This window comes from Biomphalaria glabrata, chromosome 6, assembly GCF_947242115.1.
Source record: "Biomphalaria glabrata chromosome 6, xgBioGlab47.1, whole genome shotgun sequence".
In the NCBI taxonomy this organism is placed as follows: Eukaryota; Metazoa; Mollusca; class Gastropoda; family Planorbidae; genus Biomphalaria; species Biomphalaria glabrata.
In genome coordinates, this window is record NC_074716.1 from 33609957 (window position 1) to 33633829 (window position 23873).

At 34.2% G+C, this 23873-nt stretch overlaps 1 protein-coding gene across 4 annotated transcripts; it reads right to left on the reverse strand.

Annotated features, from left to right (window-relative positions):
- Window positions 1-35: 35 nt before the first annotated feature.
- On the reverse strand, window positions 36-22310 carry LOC106072796 (histone deacetylase 8-like). Of its 4 annotated transcripts, none has more exons than XM_056033461.1 (13): window positions 22194-22303; window positions 21084-21214; window positions 15603-15947; window positions 10213-10265; window positions 9899-10047; window positions 8331-8472; window positions 7199-7311; window positions 6475-6552; window positions 5241-5349; window positions 2735-2907; window positions 1820-1914; window positions 688-793; window positions 36-580 (listed from the first exon to the last, which is right to left on the reverse strand). In XM_056033461.1, the coding sequence occupies exons 3-13, from the start codon at window positions 15930-15932 to the stop codon at window positions 552-554; spliced, it is 1377 nt and encodes a 458-aa protein (XP_055889436.1). In that variant the 5' UTR covers window positions 15933-15947; window positions 21084-21214; window positions 22194-22303; the 3' UTR covers window positions 36-551. The 4 variants fall into 4 exon arrangements, with proteins under 4 accessions (XP_055889436.1, XP_055889437.1, XP_013088693.2 ...); XM_056033462.1 differs by lacking the exon at window positions 21084-21214 and adding an exon at window positions 16318-16502 and having other exon boundaries at window positions 22194-22302; XM_013233239.2 differs by lacking the exon at window positions 21084-21214 and having other exon boundaries at window positions 22194-22310.
- Window positions 22311-23873: the final 1563 nt, after the last annotated feature.

Here is a 23873-nt window from a genome sequence, read left to right on the forward strand (position 1 = left end):
TTCAATGGAATTACATTGAGATCAAAAGAGCAAGCCAAAGTTTTTGTCTTTTTTAATGTTCAATATTACAACAAAGTGTTAACAGAGAAAGTCAACATGAAATTGTAAACAAATGTAAACATGCTCCTTGACAATCATTGGATTTACTTTAATATTTAACAGTTTACACAAACTAGAAATAAGAACTCAATACATTAATGTGACAATAATTCAACAGAGCTCAACACTAAAAACATTTGCCAATGGTTTCTGGACAACTCTGGTTGGTAATGACAAGGGTTTGTAGTCAATGTGTTACCAAGTGCTAACCTCAAACCCTAGGACCCTTAGGTGTGAAGAGAAGGTCAACATAATAGCTGCAGCTTGATCAAAAGGTTTATTGTTATAAGTATCAGCAAATGTCAATCTGCTGGCCAGTTATGTGTTCAACTTGATAGGCACACCTTGTAGTGGAGAACAGATCAGTTTCACTCATACTGAGACCAAATAGCAGCACATAATAGCTTCTGTTGGGAAAAAAAGTACTACGATTCTGTAGTCATTGACTGCTGTCAGGACAAACTTACATTGTTGAGATTTTCTGAAAAAGAAGAATTCAAAAATTAATTTTAGAATAAAAACTTATTTCTTAAAAAAAAAAAAAAAAAAAAAAAAAAAAAAAAAAAAGAAATATTTAACTCAACCTACTTTCTATAGTAGATACTATGTTTGCTAAGTACTGGTCAGTATTCAAATCCCTTTTGTTCCCAGGTGAGGTGGTCAGCTCATAGCTGGGACCATAGTCTAAGAAGTGCTTGAGAAAAAAAAATGTCCAAAATTAACCTTTATGTATATTAACTATAAACCTTTTTTTCTTAACCTTCAAGCGGAGCATCAAAAGCAAATTTTTTCTTTTTCTTTTCAGACCTGTCTAAATCTATTTTCGGTTTTAGATCTGTCACTTTTTTTTCTTCTTGAAACCCCCAAAATTAATACCCTAGTTTGTCTTGTCATACTTGTAGTTGGTATTTTTTTGTTGACAAGATTTACCCAAAATCTTAATCCTAACCATGATGTGCATCTTTTTAGAATCTCTCATTCTAGGGGGTTCTATTGGGTTCTTATTCAAACAATTCTGTATCATAATATGTGTATTATGTATTTAGGTTGTGAACTGTTTTTCCTGTTATTCCTTTCACTTCTTCTTTCTGTACAGCTTGTGTGGCTTGTACCTATAATTTATTGTTATCAATGTTCTGCTTATCAAGACAGAAAATCTAATTTTAAGTTTTATCAATGTTTCTGGTATCATCAGCTTAAAATTTTCTTAAAAATGCTTTTTTCTCAATTTATATAGTGATTTTTAATTATCTCATCTGTTAGTCTAGTGATTGGAACAGACTTTGCACAAATTTCAGGAAAGTTTGTAAACCCCTATTTTATGAACTAGTGTATCTTATTGAAATAATGGGTCTGATCAAATTTTAGGATTTCCTTAAATGTCAGGAAAGTTCCCATCACTGTGTTACTAACATACAAGAAAAAAAGAAAGATAAACCATTGCTTGAAGTTCAGTTCATTGAGTTTTGTAGAGCTGCTCATAAAAGTGATTTTCTTTTTGCATAATTCCTTATACGGACCTACAGATAACTTTGATTATTTATGTTTTATGGGACTGTTAACATAAAGGCAGATAAGAATGAATAGAAGGGGAGTTTACAAAAGCAAAATATTGAATCCTATGTTTATTCTCATTCTTTCCCCCTAAATTCTTCATGCAGTTTAGTCTAAAGATACACAATTATAGTCACATTGAGATGTCATGAAAAAAGACAATCACCTCATGTTCAGGTATGTCCACAGGTAATTTTTTTCCTGCAGCCAGTGCTGTTAGGAATGTCCAGCACTTTGCTGTGTTGGGAAAATGATAGCCACCTGTTACAGGAAAAAGAAAAGAACAAAATAAATGCTTTTTTTCCCTTGAATCTATGCTCCTTTCATTTAATCTGAATATTTAGCTTCTAAAAAGTGAACCAAATTCAAGGAAATTATCCCAACTTTTCTTCTAAATTCAGCCAGCTTTTTGCTGTTGAGTTTTTAGGTCACCTATGTTTCACCAAGAGCAATGATGGAAGTCACTGTCTTTCTATCACTATGTTTCATGTCCTACAAGAGAACTCAAGACTTAGGCTACAGTAACATCCATATCTGGCAAGAAACAAAACACTGATCACTCTAACAAACCTATAGACAAAATCTCTTTTGCTCCCTTAGCATTATTGAATCAAGTACAACTTTCTCATGTAAAATTCACATCATGGTTGCTTAAAATTGTGGTATAAAGATATATTTTGTTTGCTATTATTATACTTTTTAAAAATGTGTAATACACCATTGTAAGACCAATTTCTTCAAAGATTAATATTATTATTAAGTAATAAGGTGACTAGAATAAAATTATATAGAGTTGAAAATAAAATTGTGTGTCAGATCTCTCACATATGGCTTATCAATAGTATTTGGCCCTTTTTTTTTTAGAATAAGTAATCTTAGTATTGGGAATAAAATAAATCAAATCTGCACAAGTTAGAATAAGTAGCCTAGTAAGACTCATACTATAAAATATGGTTTTCATTCGAGAATATGGACATCTTCATTGGAGATTTGTAAGAAACTCATTTGCTTAGTAGAATCTGAATGATGTGCAAGTCAATTGAGAAAAAAAATAGAGAGAGTAAAAAGTGTTCAGTTTCACCTCCACCAAGTAAGACTGTAGGTAAATTCCAAGTCAGCATGTAACAGACACATTTAGCAATACCAAAGTGAGTCAGGTTAAAAGATGTCATGGGATCCTCTGACAAAGTGTCTGCCCCACATTGCATGACAATAGCATCAGGCAGAAATCTGTCTTTAACTTGTTTCATAACTCTGTTGAGATATAATGTCATAAAGCATTTAAAGCAGAATTTGACTAAAATACAATCATGGTGTATGATGAATGCTCTAATGTAATATCAAAAGGCTAATGAAGTTCAATTGTTTCTTTTATACCTTCAATTGTCTATGTTTCAAATAATTTGTCATTATTAAATAAGATTTGTCTGATAAAAATATAAACTTTGGTTCAACAAAGATAAAAATCCAAACTACTTGGAACCTTTGAACTGCCAAAATAGTAGGAGATCTATGTACTCAAAGTAGTAGGAGATCTATGTACTCAAAGTAGTAGGAGATCTATGTACTCAAAGTAGTAGGAGATCTGTGTACTCAAAGACAAACAAATGTGAATGCTATAGAAACAATGCAAGTAGAAACTAGGCACACACACACTATGAAGAGAAAGTGATGACAAGGATAGTGTCTATAAGGAAATTGAGGGAGAGAATAATGACTGCACAGTATAATTCCAATTGAAACAAGACAGAAGTGATACCCAGGAAATTTAAAGAAATAATAGACTAATAATTAATGAAGTGATCTTTCTGGAATTTTAAAAAAGGTGTTGTCACACAATACTAGTTTATGTGCAAAAATTCAGCTCAATAGGATAAAGAAAATTATTTTAAAAAAATAAATAAAAAAAATTCAAGTTACCCATTGTTTAAGACTGCTGAATGTGTGAGCTAAAAGTAGGGATGACTTTATAGTGAGTAAATGAAAAGGATCAATTTATACAGCTAATAATGTCCAAGGAATACTGTCGTATGATCTTACACCACAAAGTATCAGACGCTCAATATACAGGTAACACAAATTTCTTCTGTCTTAAAACCAACTTATTGCCAACTAAATATATAACTGATACAATCATCATACTTAATAATGTACAATTAAGATGCAACAAAGTACAAATTAATTCAAAGTGTTTAACATTCATTGCCATTGACACCATCCCTTAACTCATTGACTGCGATGTATTTCTTTTTTAAAGAAAGCTACTTTTTTAGAAAAAAAAAAAGAAAACGTTCCAAACAGGGATAAAACAAAAATTTATTTTTAAGTACCAATGATGCCATAGTAACATATATGGTATCAGATTAAAGGTAAATGAATGGAGAATGTGAAAATGTAAACATCTTGACATTTAAATATTAGATACAAATTATAATCTAAATAATATGACCCTAAAAAATGAATGCCATCTTTAGAGACCTAAATCTAAATATAGATTTTGATCTCTGCATTACTGTTGAAACAGCATATTAGAATATTTACAGCTTTATGAAAAAGAATAGTGATAAAATAGTCAATAAAAGATGATGAATCACTGATTATACTATTATTTTTACCAGGCTTTTCTAATCAGTAAAAAGGGAAAAATATTGCACTTTTACTACTAATAACAATAGTACTAAATGTGTACTAAATCTATCAATCAAATGTACTCAAATATTATGTACATGTGAATGAATGGGATTAAGATCTATATTTATCTTCTTTTTATTTGCCTAAACATCTTTCATTCTAATACTAGACCAGTACAAGACATAGGCTGGAGAGAGATCAAAGTGTAAATCTTAAACTAGCAAAAGGAAAATAACAATTCTTATTCATTTGACCTAAGATCTCGACCTAGATCATTATTACTGTTCCTTTGTCATAAATTATGGATCTAGAATACTTTTATATTTCATTTTTATTTAGTAGTAAACCTTTTTGAAGACTTACAAGACAGAGTGCAACTTGAATCAGTATAGTCGTGATGATTTTTACAAATAAACAATACTAAAAATAATTGCTAGAAAATAGACCAAGCATGGATGAATATTGGAATTAGATCTGTCATTTCTGTTGTTTTCATTTATCATAGGCTTAGATCTATCCAGGTGTAAAAGATAAAAGCATAGATCTAGTCAATCTTGATCTATATTCCAGACCTAGCCTAAGACCAAGGCCTAAACCTAATGACAATGCTAGATCTAAATCTAGATACTAATAATGTTGCTTCATCCTATGCTAAAAGATCTCCATTTCCAGTCTAGATACAATATACAAGTCTATGGCTTGTACTTTCTATGTAACAAAGGATGAAGAACTCTTTTATAAAATAAAAATAGTTCAACTGTTGTTAGTTAAAAATTTAGATTTTAAAATGCAACGAAACAAAGGTAGGGTAAGAACGTCTATTGCAAAGACATCCCGTGCCCTTGAGGTAGACGCACCACAGTGAATGAGTTAATAAAGATAAACATTTGCTTCAACAGGATAAAGATCCAGACTGCTACTGAATAATGTATAAATAAAATGCAAGAAAAACTAACTTAGTGAAAATGCTGAAATATTCCTTGTCTTTGATACCATCCATTAAAGGAATGTTGACAGTAAAATATTTACCACGACCAGTGCCTACATCGTTTAACTCCCCAGAACCTAAGTGAGAGAGAAAAACAGTTGTATTTGAATATTTATGTATTGTTAATCATACTTGTATAGAAAAAATAAATTAACATGACATCAATTTAACTTTTTAACATTAGAATTTTACAAATTGATATAGATCTTTGGTCAGTCTTATTTTAAGCTGAATTTAGTTTATGTCAGGCATAAACAGGTTAACAGTGTCAAATGTAAATAGAAAACAAAATGGGCTCATGTGTAGAAACTCTATTTGTGTAACCTTAATTAAAAGTGATTATGAACATGCAGGAACTGACACATTTAAATCCATTTAGGAATCAATCACCAGGACACTATTAGTGGAGAAACTGGAAAATAAAAAAAAAAAAAAACATTGTGTAGCTTTGATTTCTCCTTAGTTGTTAATTTGAAACATGGTTCTGAATAGATATTTCAATAGAATCCCTTATTAATCCCCAAGTTGGTATTCAGCTCTCAAACAAAAGCTTTTTTTTTATAAAATATCAATAGTTAGAGCACTAGAAGTTTCACATTATTTGGAACAGTATTCTCTAGTTTTTTAAAACATATATTTTAATCTAGTGACAATTAGAAGAAAGAAACATTTTAAGTAATTTTGGTTTGTGCCCCCTCATACAAATAAAAACATCTAAAATGTAATAAACCTTTAGGATTGATTTTTTGGGGGCATTTCCAGTCAAAAAGCTTAAATTAGTACAAAGACGTGACAAAATACATTTAACCGAGCAAAAACTAGTCCACAAAGAACAGAAATGGACAAAAGAGAATATAGATGGGAAGATATTTAGAATTAGTTGGGATTATCCATTGATCGCAGTGAACTAAGACAGATGTGCGTTCTTATAAATAACAACAGAATAAGTGTACATAAGTTATTGAACAAATTATGTATTAAATGTGACACTCTAACTATCCAAGATGGCTGCTTGGTAGTGTGGTAAGGGTTCTGGACTGTCATTTGGTTCGAAACATACCTGCTGCTATCCCCAGTCAGCCTGCAGGAGTAATGGGCTACAATGTAATTGACTTTAGAATCTGAAGGAACATATAAAACATTTTACAAAACTAAATATCCTTCTAAAAAGATCTTGAAAACAAATGAGTATTATACTAAACCTGGAAAAAAGCCTGGTGCCAGTTTGTGGAATGATACAGTCATGACTTTGGATGTTGTTGCAAAGGCCTCCTCAACCCCTGAAATATTGGAGTTAGAAGTAAATAAAGAAATTCAAAATTGTCATTTAGAGACATAAACAAACAAGACTATTTTCATAATCTTGAAATACTTTCTGCCAAGTGGAAATAATTCTTCTAAACTTCTAGCAATAATATTTAAAATAGTCATTTAATATTCTTAACTCCTGGCAATAATGTATAAGTAGTGGTTAAAGTAATTTTTCTAGACTTCAAGTAATAATGTATCTGAAGTGGTTAAATAAATTCTGAAGACACCTATAAATATTGCCCCACCTCATCTGAAACAGCTCACATTGACAAAAAAACAACAACCTAGAAATTAATACAAATCAGCTCCTTCCTTTCTTTTAATGAATGACATGATTCAAATCAGTTTTATTTTCAAATTGTTTCTTTTATGTTGATTGAAAAATTTAAAAGGCTCTTTTCCATTTTTTTTTCTACAAAACTAAACTAAAATAAAACATTTCTTTTAATTGACTTTATAATATTTACAGACATTTCAAAGACTTCTTTAAAGTATACATTTGGGCAGCAAAGGAACTTTGATTTGGACAGCATAAAAAAAATAATTTCACAAACTAGCATAAAAAGACGATATTTCAATCAAATTTAAGCTAAGATGTTATTCTATTTGTTTTACCATCTCCATGGTGCAGGTCAATGTCCACATAGAGAACCTTGTCAAATTGTTGTCTTAATTTCAATATACACAATACAACATCATTGATATAACAGAAACCTGAGGCTGTATCTCTAGAAAATAAAAACACAAGTACATTTTTATCTTTCACCCACTATAATGAAAAGTAGCGTTGTCAAGTAGGGACATAAACAGCATAGATGTTATGGAGTGTGTTTCTACGGCAATTGGTTGTGAATGATGCAAGATAGGTGGCATTGTCATCAGCGATCTTAGACTTCAGAATCTGAGACTGAAATTAAGTGCTATTGTAGTGAGTTAGATTTTAATTAGAATACTATTTTATATTATTACTTAAGTTTAATTCATTGATTTCATTTTTATCTCAGGTTGAATTTGTTTATATTGCAATAAACATTCTATTTAGTTATTGAAGTTATTTCAAGTTCTATAAGTTAAGATATAATATGCTTACAGAGGTTTAATTGTCCACCAGCAGTTTGGTGCTACAAATCAACAACCACCTACAACAATAGGGTTGTGGGTTTCTGCTTCAAGAATGTTTGAGATCAGGTGATGGTAGAAATCTTTCATTTATGATAGTTGGGGATTTTCACCCAGACTGGGTTGAAAGATATTGAGGAAAGTCATGGAACTGTGTTATCATAATGGTCGTATGAACGTTTGTTATTCTTTAGATATGGGTTCATATGCTATGACTGTAGACTGTAAAAAGGAGTAAGGTCACCTAAAGCGTGATGCCCTTTCCATTGTCAACATATTAGTTTGAAGTGAAATCCCCCAACTTCCTTTTCCCAGGTCGTGTTGGCCTGTTCATTCAACAAGATATAGAAGTGCTTTAACACCTTTTAAGATGTTTTCAAGACACATTAAAAATCATAAATAATATAAACAGCAATGTACAGAGAAGTGATCACACAATTTACAGCCATGGGAACAGAGTTTGAAATATTTGATTTGAGGAAACTTTCTACTCCCTACTGCTGTTGTGACTCACTGCATACCTAACCTCTTGCCACCATCACCATAGAAACACACACACACACTCCATAACAAGTCTAAGAAAATTTTGGAAACTAAATATACAATGCTATAACTACATGGAACTTACCTCTTAGCATGATGCCAGCCACCATACCAGTTGATCACAATATCTGCTAAACCATTAATTATATGCTGGGATGCTGCCTGCGATGCCCCACTTATTAAGCTTGCTGTTTCAAGCAAATCTTTCTGCAAGGGACAATCATAGGCTGTAAAGAAAAGAAGTGATTTTTTAATAGTATCTTTCAATTCAAGTTAAGTTTCATATCTACTATCAAAAAAAATTATAATAATGTATGTAGTGATATTATTCATCTTCTAAAGAGAACATTGAAAAACTGTGGGATTCTGAAAATCAAATTGTTGATGAAATGTTATGTCCACTCATTAATTTGACTAATAGTGTGTGTTAAGCCCCTTTTAGATATACTGTATGAAGAGTTATGCACATACATACAGGACAGTGTGGAAGCCAAGATGGCTGAATAAAGAATCATGTTTACTTTATGAAAGTGTTTGTTGTTTCAATGCAAGTGTTTATTTTAACATGGCGGCAGCCATATATAAATAAATTAAAGGAAAAAATAGTACAAACTATAGAGACTTAAAGGAATTGTAAAAGAACAAATGTTACTATGGCAACACTAAGCAGATAAAGTCCTGTACCGCAACCATTGCTTCAAACAGGCAATATGGCAGCCAACTGGAGAAAATTTAGTAGAGATTGGGAAAATTATGAGAAAGCCACTAATGTCACAGCTGAGGCAGAAGATGTGTATAGCAAAGTTAAAGAATGTCATTGGAAGTGAGGCAACAGATGTGTTGGACTTGAAAAAGGGCAGGACAAAAAGATTTTTAATAGTTTTGAAGAGTTCTACATCAGAAGATTTAACAAAACAAACAAAAAGTATGCATTCAACACACACACACAAGAAGCAACTAGGAGGCTGAGAGCATTGACTCATATTACAGCCCCCAAGAAACTAGCCAAAAGCTGCAACTTTGACAAGCTAAAAAACAGTTTGATCAGAGATCATATTGTCATAGATATTAGTAATGAAAGATAAAAATCTTGCAAGACTATCATTTAAATCTAGAGAAAGCTACAGACATGTAGATCAAGTTTAAGATATTATAGATAGAAGAAAGAAATATCTAGACAAAACAACGAATTCAAACTCAGGGGTTCAAGCCTTCTTGATGGAAGGCAGTCCACTGAGCAGTGAAGTGCATATAAATTAGAAGGTTTTATAGCTATCAAATGTTAGTTTAAAATTTTTAGGGGACAACCTAATTCTCAACACAAAGCTTATCTCCCCTTCACTAGTACTGTCTATATTTTAAAAAATTAATTGATTATGACTAATTGATATTATAATTGGTCAACTCTTTTTATGGTGTTTTTAGGGACAATGAATAATTGGGCAAAGCTTCAAATTGATCATAGAAAGGTAAGTGGCAGAAATATCTTGTAAAAATGTGTACCAGACAGAGTGAGTTGATACAAGCTTTGTAAAAAAAATTCAAACTGTTCTCTTAAAGCATAAAAAAGGAAGATACAGAAACAAATGAATGACCAGTTGACTATTAAAGTAAAAAAGAGGCCAAGTCTTGAAAAGAAAGAAAAGCAATTACAAAGCCCATAGCTTTCAACTTCATGTTTGTGCTGCTCCTCAATGTCCTCACTATCGCTTACTGCACTGATATCTTGAAGGCACTGGATATAGTCTGAACTGTGGAAGGCTAGAATCTCTGACTGAGTGGCAGGCCTAGGTGTCACAACTCTAGAAGATGAAGTAAAAATATAATGCAAGAGAAAGTTGTTCAAGTTCAGGTTAGTCAGGATGGAAAAAGAAGTGTTCTGAAAGAAAAATTATTACTTCTTCAGGAATTTTTTTTTTATAAAATCCATTATCTAAAATCTTACAAAATGATCTAACTCTTCTTACTGGAGATACTGTAAAAGTCCATAAGTTCTAATCAAACTATGTACTAGCTCTGCCTGTGAAATGATACATTTTTTTAAAAGTTAATGATTAATCAGTTAATTTTTCCATAGAAAATGTTTATAGATGTTAAGAAATATTACACAAGAATTAAATACCAGCTACGCTTATTGCTTTGCTTCCAGGCTGTCTATTGCTTATTGTGGCCAGAACATCTCCTCTTCTTTTCTTCTCTCAAAATTTCAATCAAGAGGCCATATTTAAATAATCACTAATCACTAACATAATATTTAGCCTGTTAATCTGTACAATGAAAATGGCATGCTCTCTTTCTCTCTTAGATACCCCCAGTTTGGTTTAGTTTTTTAACCTGGGCATTGTAATTTCTCCAAGATAGACTTTTGGATTTGGAAAAACTTGCTATAATGTGCCCACCAATACACATGCACACAAGCTTTGGGCCTGTGAATTATAGTATCACTTTTTCTTATCCACTCTATTACCTCACTCTCACACACTCAAAAAAAAAAAAGTCCTAATTACAATCTCCCAAACTTTGATTCAGCTTCTCAAATCAATCTGTATTATAAGCGCAAAAACTTAGATTTACCAGAAACAATTTTTTATTAGCTATTTCAACCCAATATGTTAACTTAAAGAAAGCTCACTTAATGAAAGGTAAAGGATTAAATTTCCTTCCGTTTTTAGCAGTATTTAAACTCATTTTGTGCATAAATTTGAATAGCACTCCTTGGTATGAAATATGCTATAGAAGGCATCCTTTAATGTTAAGGCAAACAATGTACAGTATCAGACACCACAAACATTTCTTCAGACCATCAGTTCAAGTTTGGAGGGAAAAAAAAAGACAATGCTACAAAATATAATTTCTTGCTATCTAGATCTAGATCTTTTTGATGCTATTCAAATTAGTTTTTTCTAGTTTAGGCTGTGTTTAAAGAAAAGTAATTTTTTTTTTCAAAACTTGACTTAGGGAAAAAGTAAGAAAATAAAGGAAAATTTATGGTGGTTTTTCAGGGTTCAGGTTGCAAATCTACTTTGACTTGGTGAGCAGTGTGAGTGGTAAAAGGAACCTGTGTACAAAATTTCATGTGAATACCTTTGCTCTTGATAAATCAGTATATTAGGACTATACAGGTACCGGTATATAAAATTTTAAAATGTGTATTTTTTTTAAAGCTAAAAAAGAATTTCAATGAATATTCATGACAGCTACTTGTTCTGTGACCCTAGCTGTGCTGTGCATGTGCAGATCATAAGATAATAAAAATAATTATTTATTTTGCACTGTTAATTAAACACAGTGGATTCAAATCCCTTTGAGAACTATATGAAATAATTAAAATAAAAGGCAAATTACACTCAAAATGTTTTTAAAAATGGGTTCTTAAGTATTTGTTGAATGTAGTGATGCATATGGTCTGCAAGAAGCTCAACTGGGAGAAAGTTTCAAACCTTTGGTTCATGAATTGTAAAGACCCTCAGGATGTAAGTTTTGAGGCACAAGTAGAAACCTCAGGGCTTTATGAAAGATAAATGGAGTGATCTGTTCAATACTGGAGACACTTTTAGCCACCTTGAAATGGATGCATGCGATTCAAAGGAGTGGGAATATGAGAGAATTACAGAGTCACATCTTCTAGTTATTGGTAAACCTATGAACATGGAGGCAAAGTCAACTAATACAGATGAAAATATATGCATACTGAACAATACAATTGATTTTCTTAAAAGTGTTATTGAATCTCTTCCTCAGAAAAGTTCAATATTTAGTATTAATACCCCAGAGAAAACATGTTTTTTAAATCACAGCGACATTAGAATACAAACATTTGTTTTTTAAAGTATTTTCATAATGACTATGACTATAAGAGCAGACAGAACAATTAATAGTGGAAAGTCAAAAGGAGGAGGAATATATAAACAAGGATATAAACAAGGAATACTGCAACGCCAATAATGTGAACATCAGGAATAAAATTTGTGACCCTAACATTGAACTTATGTGTGTCACACTTAGGCCCTACTACTTGCCTAGAGAATTCACCCAGGTGTGTGTTGTTGTTGTGTACATACCACCGACGGCTGACACAGCGACTGCGTCGGAAATAATTTTTGATGTGTTACACAATGTACAATCAAAACACCCGGACTCTGTTTGTATCGTAACTGGAGATTTCAACAACCTAAATATTGACAACACACTGTCAAACTATTGCCAGTATGTCTCCCTCCCCACAAGGCAGGGCAGAACGCTCGACAAATGCTACGTAAACATTAAGCAGGCTTACAAATGTAAAAGTTTGTTCCCACTTGGAGAATCTGACCATGTATTACTCCATCTTATACCAAATTACAAACCTACTCTTAAAACTACAAAGAGAGTTATAAAAACGGTCAAGATGTGGTCTGCAGAGGCTGTAGAAAAACTACGAGGATGCGTTGAGAAAACTAACTGGGAAATCTTTATTGAGAACTGCCCAGACATAAACGAACTAACAGAAACTGTTACCTCATATCTATCATTCTGCGAGGAGTTAACAATTCCAACAAAAACAATACAAGTCTATGGAAACAATAAGCCCTGGATGACCAAAAAAATCAAACACCTTATTACTGAAAAGAAAACAAAGTATAAGGCTAGCAACGAAGAGTTTATAAATGCTAAAAATAAACTGAGAAAAGCAATAATTGAAGGGAAAAAAACATACAAAGAAAAAATTGAGAATTTCTTTGCAAAGAACAACTCAAAACAATGCTGGGAGGGATTAAAGAAAATAACAGGCTGCGCCTCAAAACGAAAACAAATTTTAGTGGCTGATGATGAGAAATTCGCCAACGAACTAAATTATTTTTATTCTCGTTTTGACAAAGAAGATTTTGTTGATCTACACAAAGAACTTTTCAACACTCTGTCCAAAGGAAAACAAGAGCCCTACGTCAATTTTGTAACGGAGGATGAAGTGACATTGTTATTTAAAAGAGTAGACGTAACAAAAGCTTGTGGACCAGACAAAATTAGTGGCAAGCTGATCAAGCTATGTGCGGAGCAAATTTCTTCTATCTTCTGTCATATCTTTAACCAGTCATTGCAAACGTGCGTAATTCCAAACATCTGGAAAACTTCAGAAATCATACCAGTGCCTAAGAAACCAAAAATAGATTGCTTAAATGATTTCCGCCCAGTAGCACTAACACCTATTGTTATGAAATGTTTTGAAAAATATATCCTTAAACAACTTGTAGCAAAAGTCAATAACAGCCTAGACCCTCACCAATTTGCATACAAAGCAGCTAGAGGAACTGAGGATGCCATTCTATTGCTTTTGGACCAGCTTTATAAGCATCTCGATATACCCAAAACATATGCACGAGTCCTCTTCGTAGATTTCTCCTCGGCTTTCAATACCATACAGCCACATCTAATGATAAACAAACTGAGTAACTTAAATGTAAGCCCTTACTCGCAAGCATGGGTTCTAAACTTTTTAACCCAACGGCCCCAGTATGTTAAAGTCAACAACACCAAATCGTCAACTCGAGTACTATGTACGGGTGCTCCACAAGGTTGTGTACTTTCTCCTGTGCTATACACTCTTTACACTAATGACATAAGAAGCATCTATGACTCAGTTAAACTCATTAAATTCGCTGATGATACTGCCATAGTCGGTCTTATTTCAGGAGACGAAACTCAGTATCGAAGCTCGATAGAAGAGTTTACAAACTGGTGCACCGACAACTTTCTAGAACTGAATGTAACAAAAACTAAAGAACTTATAATAGATTTTAGAAAGAAAAAACAAACTATACGTGAACTGCTAATAAACACTAGATCTATAGAACAAGTAAAGGCATATAAATATCTAGGCATTATCATCAACAACAAGCTTTCATGGGAAGACCAACTTGGAACTCTGACAAAGAAAACAGCCCAGCGACTCTTTTTTCTATACAAACTCAACAGTTTTAAATTAAATAAGAAGATCCTTGAGACATTTTACGGCGCGACTGTACAAAATCTGCTAACATACGGAATAAGTTGTTGGCAACACAACTCACAACATTACCACATTTAAAGGAACTTTTTGAACAAACGTGCCTAAGAAAAATCGAAAAAATCTTGGAAGACAACGGCCACCCGCTCCATCAGAACTACGCCAGGTCGTCGCGAAGTGGGCGACTGCTGTCAATCAAAACAAGAACGGAGCGGTACAAAAACTCGTTCATACCTCACTCGGTCAGACTCTATCACCGCCACTCATTGATCAGGGAACATGAAATGCACCAAGATACCTGTGTGTAGTCGCTGAATGAACTCTTTATGTTGTCTGTTGTATTTATGTGTATTTTTCTGTTGTGTTGTCTTTATATGAGAAACGAGTCCTTGTAATCACAACAAATTTCCGTAAGGATCAATAAAGCAGTCTTAGTCTTAGTCTTATAAAATTAATTTAGTGATAAATTGAATTATAAATTCGTTGACACGCAAACATAAGTTTTGATCATAAATTTAAAGTATCACTTTCATGTGCCCTTCCCCCAAGAACAAAAAGTTCTTTGTACAATCTCTGACTCTGCTAAGAGGTAAAAGGAACTGTCACAGTCTAGTTTTAGAACCCCTGAGACATGAAGTGACACTCAGTCACCTATTTTAATATTCCGTGCTGGTAAGCACGAGAATAAGTTAAGGAACTCTAAAATAAGGGTCAATGTTAATCAGTTAGTGAAGAACTCCAGCAGAGAGTGGCCGTAATATAATTTTCTCTGTCTGTAATATGTACCATAATGAATTTGATTTAATGTTAACTTAAGAGATTTCTTTGGACTTATATTTTCATTGATGTGATTACTTTGTCTACATGGCATGAGCAACCAGTACTTATTGGTTTATATTTTGTGATGGCTGAAGTCGCCAATATCTTTTGTGATCTATATTTTATATGTAATAAAATTCTTGTCTGCTACAAGAGCGTTTATTAATAATACAGAACGTTTGTGCTTGGAGAGTTCAGTACGCTAGTGTACTCACGCACCTGCAAATCTAGTGCGTATGAGAAAGTATTTAATTAAAGAACATTACAGCAATACCAAAAGAAGCATTCGCGTCATCACGCCTACAACTAGAAATAGGCAGTGACAGGAACCTGTGTACAAAATTTCATGCAAATATGTTAAAAAAAATCACTTGATACATAAGTACATAAATCAGTTAGTAAGTGAGTGGTATTTTTCGCTTATAATAGAAATTATAAAACACTAACTTTTACTAATTATTTAAGTATTTTTAAATGCAAACTAAAAAATTTCTTTTCTTATCTAGAAGCTGAAAAATGCTTGATCTCATTCGACCAAGTTTACAGAAGTCTTACCCTCCCTTCAATTCTTATCAGCTCATTAGCTTTTGTTAGTAGGTCTTGACTGTGAACATAAGCAACACGAGGAGTTTTTTTTACTGCAATTTCAGAAACATTCAAATTTAAATCATTTGCAAGGACAGCTATGCAGCGCTTTTTGATAACAGGCCTGTAGATATCTGATGAGTCTTCTTCATTATCAGATAGATGAAAAGGATCTTTGGAATGATTGGACTGGCATTCCGAGGAACAAGTCGTGTCCCTGTCCTCATCAGTCACATGTGTTGATTGTGATGTAACATTACTTGTCCTAGGGTTTTCATCTTCAAACCTATCTGTATTCATTACTGTGAACTGGGACTAATAAAAAAAAAATGAAAATTATAACTATCATACTTTGGGTATGAAACTTAAATTAAATTTGTTTTTAAGTTTAAAAAAAAAATTAAAAAAATAGCACAAGCCCATATTTGCAATACAGGAATTTTAAGAATTCTTTTGAAAATGTCATAATCTTACTGTTCAACAAGATTGACTACTATGGCATTTTCGTATAAAATTTATAATTATTCACAGACCATTGCATTAATGTAAGGATAAAAAAACTTTTAACGACAACTAACAGCATGCCATATATTTTATTTTTTTATTTTATATATATATATATATATTTATTTTATATATTATATTTTTTATGTTTTTAATTTTTATAGATCCTTAACAGTCTGACCTATGAAAAACTGGGAGATAGTCTCAATGAATTCCTCATCCTTTTGTAGAAAATAGGCATAGGATTTTCCTGTTCAGAGACCCGATCTGTATAACTGACTCCCAAAATCCGTCTCCACCATCTGCCGGTCCCAAGCCCAGGTGAAAAAGGAGAAAGGTTTGGCAAGGGACTAGCGACCACAATTGCTACAGAAATGGCAAACTGAACATATAAAGTATATATGTAAAACATGTTTTAATTTTTAATTTTCATCATTTAGTCATTTTCTTGTTTTTACTCCAGTGAAAGAACACCACCAGCCATTGTCACCATTCCCATGCTCCACAACTTCATTCTCGGCTTGTAAGTGATGTTACATCAAGGTAGTTAGACATAACATTTTAATACCTATTGCTGGCCGTGCTAGAAATTAAAATTTTTTCCTAGGACTAATAATTGCAGAGCTAAAACATTCAAACACAAACAATGTGGCGTCAGCACTTAATTTGTTCAGAAGATAAAAATCTAGATTCTATCTAGATCCTGTACTTTCTAATCTAGTCTATAACGCTTTCATCCCTTTCCCCCTTGGTGTCGCCCAACAACCCCAGACATACGCTTGAAATTAGTAGACCCTAATGCCACTAAGCAAAGCCGTTCATCTAACCACCTTCAAATCCTAGCTCTGGAGACCATTAATACCTTCAAGCCCAGTGCTATTTTTGCATACACTGATGGATCGGCATCAATAGATTCTGGAAGTGCAGGCTATGGAGCCTACATCGACTTTCTTGGCTCTCACACAGTCAAAATCTTTGGACCATGTGGTAGTGTTTGCAGTTTTGATGCGGAGACCATGGCAGTCTGTGAAGCCTTAAAAGTCATTGACTCTCAACTCGGCGAGGGACATTTGAGGGCAACACAGATTGTTGTGGTCACTGACTCAAAATCTGTACTACATGCTTTGCAAAGCCCCGGACCATGGCCCCCCAATATCAACACTGTCATCATGGCTTCACATAACATCAAACAACGCTATGGCACCCCTGTAATAATGCACATAGGTGTGACTGGCAACACAATCGCAGACTCTTTGGCCCACCAGGGAGGGCAAATTCCACTCACTGATCAGGCTGTAAGCTTTCATCAAGCCCTGGCTATAATACAAAAAACAGAAATGGAAAAGTGGTTTGAGTGCTGGGACAAGTCCCAAAAAGCCTGTGGAGTCTGGGAGCGCATGAGGCGCCCTGACCGCACTTCCCCGTGGTGGAGGCTGTCCAGGCCTGAGCAAGCTATTATAGCACAGTGCAGGACAGGCCACTGTCCTGTTGGCTCATATTTCTCGCGGCTATGGCCAAATTTCGATTCACGGTGCCCTCGCTGCGGGGAAGAAGAGGAAACCGTGCCTCATTCTGTTTGACTGCCCCAGACTTGCTGATCTCCGTCTTGACAGGTCTGGGAAACCCAAAATTCTCGACCTGTATGGCGACATTCATGCACTACGCAAGACAGCAGGGTTTCTGTCCAGGGCTTTTGCAAGAGAGGATTTGAGCCTCTCAAGCCCTCACTCTAATGGAGTTTGATGATGATGAATCTAGTCTATATGGATAAAACAAATAGAAGAGATTATCTAGCTCTATATAGCCAATATATAGAGATCTATCTAGATTCTAGATTAATTAGCGAAGACATCTCTATAAATAACTAGATTAACTAGATACAATGCTAGAATATCTAGATCTATAATATAGACATTGTATAGATCTAGTCATGAATCTAGAGACTAGTCTAGAGTCTAGATTATAGATATGATTAGAATTAGAGTCTAGAATCTAGAGTCTCTAACTCTAGAGATTAAAAAGATTAACAATGTCAATATTTGACAATAACATAAAATCATCTTCAGATGAATGATCATCATTATTCATCATCATGTCAGTCAATGCCTAGATCTAGATCTACAAAAGACTGATCATTATAGTAAATATACTACACACATATGTCATAATCATGGATGGATGATCTGAACGTTTGAACTGAATAATGAACTTAGACTTAGATCTAATTCTTAATAATATTAAGAAGTTAATTTAATCGGGTATCTAGATGTAGATCTAGATAAATATAGATCTGTCTAGTTTTTGAAGAAGTTTAACACTTTAACTTTAACCAGTGATTACCTTTACTGCCTTGCCTTAGCGTTTAATCATTAAATTAATTTAAGCTAAATTATTATAATAAGGCTAAGGCGGCCTAATGTTTTATTAATATAAATAATTATTATTAAATATAATGTTAAATATATGTCTATTTAATAAATAGGTGTAAGCCGTAAGTTCAAATTATACCTTAAAGTTGCGGGTGTAATTAACTTAGTAAGGCATTGTTGCTATGTCATTTGATCACTAGATCTAGAATCTAGACTCTAGGGCAGTGTTTCTCAAACTGTGTGCCACAGCACACTAGTGTGCCGCTGAAGATTTGCAGGTGTGCCATGGGAGTTTTCGGAACGCCACACGTGCAGCGTTACACAGGTCTGCCTACTATTAAATTTTCATTTTACGTTGCAATGACATCCCCACTTGCCACGACCAGTAACAGTAGTGGATCGCTCCATAGTGACGGAAAGGGCTGTTAGCCCTTCAGGTTATATGGAATTTTCCACTATACATATATTATTATAATGACTCAGATGTAGGCCATCATGAATTGGTAATGATAATTATAAGTGATGTATTTCATGTAAATTGTTTAGGTGTATACTAATAGTATACTAATAGTAACAAATTATCAATAAGCATTATTCATTGTTATCCATGGAGAAATATGTTAGCAAAAATGAAACTGCGAAAGTGTTAAATGAAATGGAACCAAACGAAGGTACAAAGAAGATTACATCAGATATGGTTTCATATCTTCTGGACCTGAAGAGTCTCCATTACCATTCTGTCTGATCTGTAAAGTAACTCTATCGAATGAGGCCCTTGTTCCAAGCAAATTGAAGAGACACTTGGAAACAAAACATCCAGCTGTTAAAGCGCAACAGAAGGAATACTTCGAAAACATCAGGGCTCAACAAAATAAACAAGATAAGAAACTTACCAACTACCTAAAGCTGCCAGAAAAAGGATTGATTGCAAGTTATAAAGTTGCTCAGTTATTAGCAAAATGCAAGAAAGCACACACAGAGGCTGAATCAGTCATTGCACCAGCTTTAGCAATAGTTGTTGAAACTATCCTAGGACCCGATATCGCCGAAAAAGTTAATTGAAGACTTATCGTCAGAGTTACAAGATCAAATCTGCGAACACTTTGACGTGACTGACAAAGAAGTGTCTCTGCTGTGGTCTCTTCAAGTTGATGAATCCACTGACGTTAGCGGCAAAGCCCAGGATGAAAAACGTGTCAACAAATTCTTATTTAACAAAGACTTACCAACTACGACCAAAGGCGAAGATATTTTCAAAGTGGTGAACGAAAACATTTTGCTATTCAAACTGTGTCTGCGTATGCACCGATGGCTGTCCTTCAATGCGGGGAAATAGAAAGGGATTCATCATTCTTGTGCGTCAAGAAAATCCAAATGTATTAGTTGTTCACTGTATGATCCACAGAGAAGCTCTTGCCTTCAAATCTTTGCCGAAAGATTTGATGTCTGTTCTGGATCAACTGATTGAAGTTGTAAACTTCATCAAATCTCGACCGCTTGCATCCCGAAGAAGAAGAGCAGCTTGTTGATTTAAAAAACGATGCAGTTCATAAGTCAAGTTTTGCCGAGAAAAGCCTGGATGTGTTTTGGATTTCAATCAACATGTTATATCCTGCAATCAGTTTAAAAGCAATCAAAATAATTCTTCCATTCGCATCTTTATGGTTTTGTGAGTTTGGATTTTCTGCACTGACTGAAATCAAGTCTAAGAAAAGAGAAAGACTACTTACAATAGACGATGAAAGGCGAGTTTGTTTGTCAACTTTGCAGCCTCGATTAGATCGCATTTGCTCTCAAAAACAGGCACACCCTTCACATTAAATGTAATATTTAAAAACAGGTAAAGTAATAGTTTAGATGCCCAGATACTTTTACTGACCACCATGTTGTTTTTAATGTTTCTTCTTTTTTCAATAACTTTTCTAAAAGAGATTTCTGTTCTTATGCTGTCAACTTATACATTTTTAAGTAAATTTTCTGAAATGAAGGTTTTTTGTTCTTATGCTATCATTTTAAATGAATTTTAATATTAGATCTAATAGCTGCTAGAAAGAAAGACAAAACAGCAACAGAAAAATGTTGGCAAGTAATATCAAGGGAGATAGTCTAGTATTAAACCTTAAAACAAAAATGGCGTGTATTTCCAATGACAATATAATATAAAATAGTTATAAGAAATAAAACTTCAAAATTTATATTTTTAAAAACTATTTATCTCCGAGGAAATCAAATTTTTATATATTTGTAATCTGCATTTTTTTCTGCATATTCTTAAAATATAAGAGAAACCTGATTTAGCGTTTCTAGTCTCGTAAACTAATACCCTTTTTTTTTCTTTTTATTATAAAACATTTGTTGCTCTTCGTGGTGTGCCGCGAAATTTTGGTATTTTTTTTACTGTGCCGGCAGACAAAAAAGTTTGAGAAACACTGCTCTAGGGGCTAGGCCCTACTAGGGCTAGTACTAACACTTAGTAAGTAGATCTAGTACTAGTACTACTACTACTACTAGAATCTAGTACTACTACTACACTACTACAAACTTAGAGAAACTAGTTACTAGATCTAGTACTACTTACCTGTACTAGTCTAAGTCTAAAGTGACAGTCTCGAGTCTAATAAGTTTTTAGTAGTCTAAGTCGTTAGAGGCTGAGTAGAACTACTCATTTGTGTTGAGCACCTTGCTGTACGGAAGTGAAACATGGTCAACCTATTCATGGCAGGAAAAAAAGCTGAATGTCTTCCACCTACGATGCCTAAGGCGGATCTTTAAAATAAGGTGGCAAGATAAGATAACCAATGAGGAAGTGCTACATAGAGCAGGATGCCAGGACATCCGCTCTGTTATCAGCAGCAGACGCCTTGGCTGGCTTGGCCACGTTCGTAGAATGCCAGTAGGTCGACTTCCACCTGTAGGACATCCTGTATGGCGATCTAATAGAAGGCAGGAGAGCCGCTGGTCGCCCACTTTTACGTTATACGGATGTATGCAAACGCGACATGAAGCTCTTCAAAATCGACACTGGCAACTGGGAAGAGGTGGCACTGGACAGATCCACATGGAGAGTGAGCATATACAGGAAGGGTCACAGATTGCAGATGTCATACACAACAGAAGCAGAAAGAAGGGTGAAAATGCAACGGCGCCTGGTGATTATATATGCCCAACCTGCGATCGCAGCTGTGTATCAAGGATTGGCCTCTTTAGTCAGACAAGAAGTTGCAAATGGAAAAGATCGTCTCTCGAGACGTAAAATGCCACAGAGACAGAGCTGAGAGAGAACTACTCAACTAGTCTTACTACTAGTACTAGTACTAGTAGTTAACTAGAAGTTATACACTTCTAACTTATTTCTAGATCTCTAGTAATACTAGAGATCTAGAAATAAGTTAGAAGTGTATAACTTTAGTATAAGTACGTAAATCTAACTGTAACTCTATCTAGATCTATATTCTATATCTACTGACTCTAGACTAGAGTCTAGACTCTATAGAGTCTAGTAATCATGTGTGAGTAATCTCATTCTCAGTAATCATATTTTATAATTTTAAATCATCACATGTACTAAGTATGATGTAGATCTAGACTAGATTTAGATCTAAATTCAAAATTGTTATCAAATGTAATGTAATGATTGTAATAAAGATCTAGATGATAGATGCGCCGCGATGCGTAGATTCTAAATTACCTCTATAATCTAGAGTAGATTTACAGTAAGTAGATCTAGATTCTAAATCTGAGACTAAGACACCTAAGTAGATCTGTCATAAACAACCCGCCATGTTTTTTCAAAATTATGAAGAAACGAAACAAATAGAATAGATCTATATTATGTACTAGTGATATGTTACCCGCGGCCCGCGGGTCTTAATTTGCATCACTGTCGATGTAATCACTGAGAGTGTTTTGTAAACAATTAAACTAAATAATAATGTTATAATTAAAGCGAATGCGGAATGCGTAAATGTAATAATAGTATGAATGGAGCTATCAAATTAGCTAATCAATTAACCTAAATCCATTTAAATGTAATAATAATATGAATGGAGCTATCAAATTAGCTAATCAACCTAAATCCATTTTTTTCAAATAAAAACCTTAATTTGCTTGTAGGCCTACATATATTTGATTAAAGTTTGAAATGAATAGACTTAATTTTGTACCAGTTTATCTGTGGGTTCGGGGCATTTGTCTTGGTGTAGATTGCTGTTGAAGAATATATATTGTTGTTTTTTTTTTATTATTATGTATAAAGTGTAAGTTAATAAGTAGATCTAGACTTTCTAGATCTAGAATCTAGATATTTCTAGTAGCCTATATAATTTAAGTATCATCTAAAGTTAAAAGCTACATAGATGACAGAGATATATGGTTTACCCAAGCAGAGACGAATATATTTTTAATACAAAATCTTAGCGTTGATATTATGCTTATCTCTACCCAGACTGGGCCCCGCGCAATTCGTTTTGCATAGGGCCCCGCAATTGTTAGGGCAGGGCTTGGGCGGGCGGAAAGCTTTAATATGACCGTGCCTCCGGGAAATGCGTGGACTCGACATACTGTGTACGTATAGGCTACTTGACTATGTAACGTGCGTCCAGAAGCTTAGGTGAATTTGCGGACTAGACATCCATAGCATCTTCTTCACCGTCGCTAGCTACGGAGAGATGGGCGGACGGGTACTAGCTTGGATTTGACCGTCTTGTGCGACCGGGGGAGGGGTATGGATACGTGGTGTCGACATGCTGTGTGCGGACTGGACCGTCGTGTGCGTTTGAAAAGATATGTGGGTTTGCGGACTAGACCGCCGTATACTTCGCCGTCGAGAGCATCCGTCGATGCTGGCAGGCGAAGCGCGTTGAAAAAACTCTGGACTTGACAGTTACCTGCGTCCGGCGTGGCGGGTGGGTATATAGCGTTGATATGACCGTCGCATGTGTCCGTGGAATGCGTTAGGCGCTGGGACCCGACAAACTGTATCCGGTATTTACCGTCGCCTGCTTCCGAAAGGATAAGTGGGTTTGCGGAATAAACCTCTTAAGCGTAGGCTATACTTGGCCGTCACGAACGATCGGTGTGTCGAGCGGATATGTAGCGAATCAGAAACCTCATTGGTAACGAACCATGCTGAGAATTACTCCCTTAGAGCATGTGTGAATGTAGGCCTAACTGTGATCGCATTTTAATTAAATTACTACCACTTCTAAAGTTATTTATAGAGTTAAGCTTTGTATAAAAGGCGTAAATTGTTAGAGAAGCAAGGTATTGTTGAGTTTGTTGTTGTATTCATTACATAGAGTTTCAATGCACAAGATGCATGTTTAGCTATAATGCAGTTATTATTAAACTACTAAATCCATCTACTATT